This window comes from Quercus lobata, chromosome 3 (genome assembly GCF_001633185.2).
Source record: "Quercus lobata isolate SW786 chromosome 3, ValleyOak3.0 Primary Assembly, whole genome shotgun sequence".
Taxonomy (NCBI): Eukaryota; Viridiplantae; Streptophyta; class Magnoliopsida; order Fagales; family Fagaceae; genus Quercus; species Quercus lobata.
In genome coordinates, this window is record NC_044906.1 from 33354655 (window position 1) to 33362136 (window position 7482).

Here is a 7482-nt window from a genome sequence, read left to right on the forward strand (position 1 = left end):
TGTGTGTGAAAACAGAGAACATGAAAGTAATAAAGAAATGAATGAACTGTGGGAAGCACTAAAATATAATAGACAGGGTGAGTGAGAGAAGGGAGAAAGCGTGCTTCATCTTGGTCGGCCATTACATTCTCATTCTCTTGAAGCTCTCTCTCTCTCATATAATTCTCATTCACACAAAGTGTGCAATTATCTAAATCATTTTGTTGGGTGAAAATTAATGAACCATTACTTTTCAATATTATTATTTTTATTATTGTTTGAGGGAGTTTGACCAAACAACAGTGACTTCCACTTCAAGCTCCCCCTTGTTTGTGCTAACCATTGAACTTGTTTTCATTATTAAGACTATACAAAGTTGCAACTTGTTGAACTAGATTCATACTCTAAAACCCAAAAATATCAGCCATATTCAATGCATGACTCATTTCAGGTCAAAACCAAATTAAGGTTGTTCCTTAGTGCAAAATCTTCTGGGGAATCCAACTTCTCCTTGCAAGCAAGAATTCCCATAAAATTGTTATTTTAGTACTGAGATGGTTTCTCTTTCACTGACTGATCACAAACTCAGAGGTACGTAAAATGAGTCTTTCTCAATCTTTTTATTTATTTGTTTGATCCATATGCTTGCATACATGATTGCTTTGCATTTTTACACTCAACAAGTTTTCTGAAAAATATGTGTTTATACTTAAACTAGGTAAATCATGTTATGGTACTCTATGGTATGGAAATTCAATAGTCACCCATCTTGTGAATGCAACCTCCGGGATATAGTTTTCAGTGGAATTTGATGAGTATGGAGAGAATGATATCATATTATTTGTTCACTACATATGTTATTGTGGGTGCTTTCTTGGTTGGTACATTGGAAGGGCTTAACACTGAAGGTCAATACCTCCTACAAATAAGAGATAGTCTTGTTGACAATTTTAATAATCTGGGTAATTGGAATTCTAGCGATTCAACTCCTTGTGGATGGATTGGTGTGAATTGCACCCAAGGTTCCAATCCGGTGGTGTACTCTCTTGATTTGCAGTCCAAGAATCTATCTGGATATTTGTCTCCAGCCATTGGCAAATTGGCTCACTTGACTTATCTTGATGTTTCTTTTAATGATTTGACTCGGAAAATACCTAAAGAGATTGGAAATTGTTCAGGTTTGGAGTTTCTTCTCCTGAACAACAATAAATTTGAAGACCAAATTCCTAAGGAAATTGGTAGACTTTCTTGTTTACAGAGCTTGAATTTGTGCGACAATAAAATATCTGGACCTTTTCCAACGGAGATTGGAAACCTTTCTTCCTTGACAAAATTGATTGCATACTCCAATAACATCAGTGGATCATTGCCAGCATCTCTTGAAAACATTAAAACATTGAAAGTTTTTCGAGCTGGGCAGAATTTGATATCAGGAAGCTTGCCTCCAGAGATAAGTGGATGTCAGGGCTTAGAGTATCTTGGTCTTGCTGAAAACCGGCTTTCTGGTGAGATACCAAAAGAGATTGGAATGCTTAAGAATTTGTCATATTTGAACCTAGTGGCCAATTTGCTTTCTGGTACCATTCCACCTGAGCTTGGCAACTGCACAAGTCTAACGACTCTGGCTCTCTATAAGAACAATCTTGAAGGACCAATTCCTATTGAGCTTGGGAACCTTATGGCTCTTGAAAATTTATACCTGTATAGAAATATTTTGAATGGAACAATCCCAAGAGAGATTGGAAATCTTTCTCGAGCAGTGGAGATCGATTTTTCAGAGAACTCTTTGATAGGACAGATACCAACTGAGCTAACTAAGATAACAGGGTTGCAATTGCTTTATCTCTTTTCAAACAACTTTACTGGCGTTATCCCAGATGAGTTGACCAGCTTGAAAAATTTGAGTAAGCTTGATCTGTCAATTAACTATTTCAACGGTTCCATTCCTATTGGATTTCAATATCTGACTAATTTGAGTAAGTTTCAACTCTTCAGTAACTCACTGGAGGGTAGCATTCCTCAAGGACTTGGAGTTTATAGCTCAATTTGGTTGATCGATTTATCAGAGAACTCTCTATCAGGAAGAATTCCACGTCATCTTTGCCAAAATTCTAATTTGAATTTCTTAAACTTGGGATCCAACCAGCTCACAGGAAACATCCCAACTGGGATCTTAAACTGCAAAACATTGGTGCAACTTCGTCTTGTCGGAAACAAACTTAGAGGGAGTTTTCCATTAAGTCTGTGCAAGTTGGTAAATCTCTCCGCAGTTGAGTTGGATCAGAACGAGTTCAGTGGCCCTATTCCTCCAGAAATTGGTACCTGCGGAAGATTGCAAAGGCTTCATCTTTCATACAACCGCTTCACATCAGAGTTGCCAAGAGAAATTAGTAACCTCTCCTTGTTGGTTACATTCAATGTCTCTTCAAATTTTCTTTTTGGAAAGATTCCACCTGAGATTTTCAGCTGCAAGGAGCTTGAAAGACTTGATCTCAGTCACAACAACTTTGTGGATGCTTTGCCAGATGAGGTAGGAACACTTTCCCAATTGGAGCTTCTCAAACTTTCAGAGAACAACCTTTCTGGTACTATACCTGTGTCACTAGGCAAGCTATTGCGTTTAACTGAGCTACAAATGGGTGGTAACTCATTTTCTGGTAGCATACCGGCTGAATTGGGAACTCTTTCGAGCTTGCAGATTGCATTGAACCTCAGTTATAACAATCTCTCTGGAGAGATTCCCTATGAGCTTGGAAGTCTTGATTTGTTGGAGTTCCTTCTGCTCAACAACAACAATTTGAGTGGTGAAATTCCAGATTCTTTGCTGAATCTTTCGAGCTTACTTGGCTGCAACTTTTCATTCAATGAGCTCTCAGGATCTATACCTCCCTTTATACAAATTCAGAAAATGGATAGCAGAAGCTTTATGGGAAACAAAGGACTTTGTGGTGCTCCTCTTAAGCCTTGCAATGGAGCACCACCACCTTTTTTACCTCAAGATAAAGAAGGGAACAGAAACCGTTTAGGAAAAATTGTGGCTATAAGTTCAGCAGCCATTGGTGGGGTTTCTCTCATTCTTATCATAGTCATCATATATTTCATGGCACGTCCGATTGACACGGTTGCTCCTAAGCAAGATAAACCATTCTCTTCTCCTGTTTCTGACAGCTACTTCTTTCCAAAAGAAGGATTTAGTTTCCAGGACTTGGTTGCAGCGACAGACAACTTTGATGAAAGCTTTGCAATTGGAAAGGGCGCCTGTGGAACTGTGTATAGAGCTGTCTTGCCTAGAGGTCTTATAATTGCTGTTAAGAAGCTAGCATCAGACAGAGAGGGCAACAATGTGGATAATAGCTTTCATGCTGAAATTTTGACACTCGGGAAAATTAGGCATCGGAATATTGTAAAGCTATATGGTTTCTGCTACCACCTGGGTGCCAAACTCTTGCTCTATGAGTACATGGCAAAGGGGAGTTTGGGAGAGTTACTTCATGGACCATCCTGTAGTCTTGATTGGCAAACAAGGTTCATCATTGCACTTGGAGCTGCTGAGGGCCTTTCTTATTTGCATCATGATTGCAAGCCTAGGATTTTTCACCGTGACATAAAGTCCAATAACATTTTGCTTGATGATAAGTTTGAAGCTCATGTTGGGGATTTTGGGTTGGCAAAGGTGATCGACTTGCCACATTCTAAATCAATGTCTGCAGTTGCTGGTTCTTATGGCTACATTGCTCCTGGTAAGCTATCCTTTCAGCCCTTTTCACCTCAATATATATTGTGCAACATAAAGTTTTGAAGTCTACAATTTTATATGTCATTATTTTAATAAATAAATTTGAATTGAATTTAAATATAATTTATATTTAAACACTTTATTAAAATCTTAGCACTTCACATCTCAAAAAAAAAAAAAAAAAAAAAAAAAAAAAAAAAAAAAATCTCGGCACATCATATTTCTTTAAAGAGACTGAATTTGGTACGGATAGAGTGTAAAACTCATGTTTTACACAATTTAATAAGATGTTACCACATCAACTTTTTTACTTTAAAACTTAATACACCCTACCACACCAGCCTTTTATTTACAATCTGAAATATTGTATTATTGAGATGTTATCATTTTTAATTAGATGTATTTATGTTTTAGTAATATGATAATGTGGCATGTCCTTATTATAGGTTGTAATTAAATCAAAGGGTTTACACTAAGTCCTTACAGAATTTAATCACTTCTTTAAATGATTGATTATATTGTTCCATATATGTACAAGTACAAGTACAAATACAATTACAATAAATGCCTATTAAGAATTTTTATAATTATAAAATTTCATATATAAACCAAATAAAAAAAGAAAAAAAAAATCATATTATGTTAAAATTTTTGTACATTGCACGAGTTACCGACTTGTATAATTTAAAATGAAAATCTTTAACTTTTTGTTGATTTTTTTTAACATTGCTACCTAAGCTTTGAAAGCACAAACTTGTTTCACATCATTATTCCAATATGGTTAGATTTAGATTACACATGGTGTAACTATAAACAATGTTACACCATCCAATAATTTGTTATTGATTTCATATTTTGAAAATCTCATCGTAGGATTATATGTTCTTTATATTCTCAACATGCATGCCAACCAGATATTATTTATCATTCAATTCATAAACTTACCTTTTATGCATTATTTTAAATTACAAAAACTTGACTTTAAACAATTGATTGATGACCTTGCTTTTAATCTTTGATTATTTTGAAATTTTGCAAGCGTGGAGAATATACGAAGATAGCAGAATCCAACGGTAGATTTGACAAAATTCGCATCTAATTAAAAATATTAAGTAACGTAACATTGCTTAAAGTAAGACTCGGTGTAGCTTAAACTTGATGTAATTCCATGCGATAATATCTCCTCCTATTTAAACCCTCCAATTCCCTCTATTTTATATCTGAGACACGTGACATTTATTTGATTTTGTGTGGTTTGTTAGGATCATAAGAATTTTTAAACACCACAACTCTTAAATATAGATTAAAATCAAAGGAAAGTAAAGGATTTAAATAAAAGGGGATTCTTTTGCAACTTATATACAGATATCATGTCAAACCTTCTATATTTACACCAACCATTTAGAATCTTTTCATATCATATTTTCTTATAGATAGTTTTATGTATAAACATAATCATAAATAAATAACACAATCATATACACAAATTTATTAAGGTCAAAATTTTATTATATTATTATGATATATGACTTCTAATGAGTCATTGATATTCTAAACAAGGTTAGCATGGTGTGTAAAACTTAACTTTTGTTATATTATATACCATATACGAAATCACTATCATTTTTAATTCAATACTTACAACAAATAAGAGGGAGGATATGAATTATAAAGAGCAGACACTTGAGCTATATAAGGCTTTTAGTTACTATATTTTCTCTGAATAACTTTGTGTTTCATTGCTTCGTGAGCATATATTGATATACTTTATTGGTAATGAGTAATATTCCTAATGCCAGAGTACGCATACACCATGAAAGTTACAGAGAAATGTGACATCTACAGCTATGGAGTTGTCCTACTTGAGCTGCTGACAGGAAGAACGCCCGTACAACCTCTTGACCAAGGTGGTGATCTTGTAACATGGGTGAGAAATTACATTCACAATCATTCATTGTCACCTGGAGTCCTTGATGCTCGATTAGACCTACAAGATGAGTGTAGTGTCTCTCACATGATTACTGTCCTAAAAATTGCTTTGCTATGCACAAGTATGTCTCCTTTTGATCGCCCCACAATGAGGGAAGTTGTTTTGATGCTTACGGAGTCCAATAAGCAGAAAGGAGTAGGACGAAATACATATTGCTCCCCAAGTCATGATGCTAATTGGGACGATGAACCTTGATTATACACAAGTACGACGTAGTTATTTTGTTCAGCCCAGATGATATCTAGTGGTTGATTTATCCTTAGTATTATTTACAAAAGTAGTAAAAGGCTTCTCTGTAGATGAGTATATCAGTATATCCCTTGCATGATATTGTTATGTATATCTAATTTCTGCTTGTTTGGCTGATTGGCAACAATTCTAAGGGTTTGTCTTCAGAAAAAGATACATGAATAATGAGATGTTGTACCTGCTTATAAAAATAAAAGCAACATTGTATCATTCCATACGTAGTTTCAGATGTTATAGTATTTAATTTTTTTAAAAATGAATTTGTATTTGATATCCTAAGGGTCTATTTGGTTGGAGAGGTGGAAAAATATGAGAATAGAAAATGGTAAGACGATGGAAAAGCGGGAGGATAGAAAAAAATTTATTTTCTCTCATTTTTGTTTGGTTGGGAGTGAAAAAGTGGAGAGATGGAAAAAATGATTTTGAATAAATTTACTCATATATCATTGTTAAAGAATAATGCCCAATTAAAACAAAAAAAGTGACAAATAACCACAAAAAGAAGCAATCACCCAAATTTATTAAGAAAATAAAAATCATGTCCCAAAAAAAAATCACGTCTAAGTAATAATTAAAAAACAACTATCTCGGAAAAACCTTAGGAAAAAAAAAAGGCAACATTACTGCCTAGAAGAGATTAAAAAAAAAAAGAAAAAAAAAAGGCAACATTACTGCCCAAGGGAGAAGGAAAAAAAAAATAAAGGCAACTTGAAGTAGCCCGTGTGCACATGGGCATTTTTGTCAATCAAGAAAAAATTCATTCCCACTCAGTTTTCTCTCCATTTTGAGGAGAAAATATTTTGGTGGGTCCGAAGAGAAAACACTTAGGCCTTACCATTTATTTTTCTTTCTTCTTATACAACCAAATACACTCCAAAAAAGTTTTCCTTCCTATTTTCTTTCCAAAGTTTTTCATCCACCATATTTCACTTCCAAACAAACACACCCTTAAACATCTGCAAGCGTTTATTATTGATTTATTATTATTATTATTATTAAAAACCAAAACTAAAAAAAATAAAAACCAATTAGATTTCAATTGAATTCTCAATTTTGCACCATGTGTCGTGTAAAAATCGAAGAGTCCAAATCCAATTAGATTCTAAATTGGATTTCAATTAGAGTCCAAATTTGTGCCACGTGTCCATCAAAATTTTTAATTTTTGAGACAAGTGAATTATTGGGTGCAAAACCCAAAAAATTCTAAATCCAATTAAATTCTAAATCATATATACATGCATACATACATACATATATATATATATATATATATATATATATAATGAGAAACCACAAAATATTTTAATAATGTATGGTTTAAAATATGTGTAAGTTAATACCATGTATAATTTGAACATCTTTTATAAAAAAAAAGTATAAATTGAACTATATAATTGTGATTATTTTTAATTGTATCAGTGTATATGCACGAGGTTAAACAATAGTATAGATAATAGAAGAGAATCACTAAATTGTTGTAAGTTCATTTAGTGTGTGGCTTTAGTCTATTCTCTTTAGGCTTATATAT

General features: G+C 33.6%; 1 protein-coding gene across 1 annotated transcript; it reads left to right on the plus strand.

Moving 5' to 3' along the window:
* The first annotated feature begins 200 nt into the window (after nt 1-200).
* LOC115979409 (probable leucine-rich repeat receptor-like protein kinase At5g63930) lies at nt 201-6164 on the plus strand. The gene is made up of 3 exons (XM_031101441.1): nt 201-570; nt 698-3719; nt 5515-6164. The coding sequence occupies exons 2-3, from the start codon at nt 755-757 to the stop codon at nt 5898-5900; spliced, it is 3351 nt and encodes a 1116-aa protein (XP_030957301.1). The 5' UTR covers nt 201-570; nt 698-754; the 3' UTR covers nt 5901-6164.
* The last annotated feature ends 1318 nt before the right edge of the window (nt 6165-7482 follow it).

Excerpts from the sequence above, each read along its gene's own strand:
- LOC115979409 (XM_031101441.1), top strand. The coding sequence starts at position 755 with ATGCAACCTCCGGGATATAGTTTTCAGTGGAATTTGATGAGTATGGAG. Across the intron at positions 3,720-5,514 it reads TTATGGCTACATTGCTCCTG|AGTACGCATACACCATGAAA; the intron begins GTAAGCTATCCT and ends TCCTAATGCCAG.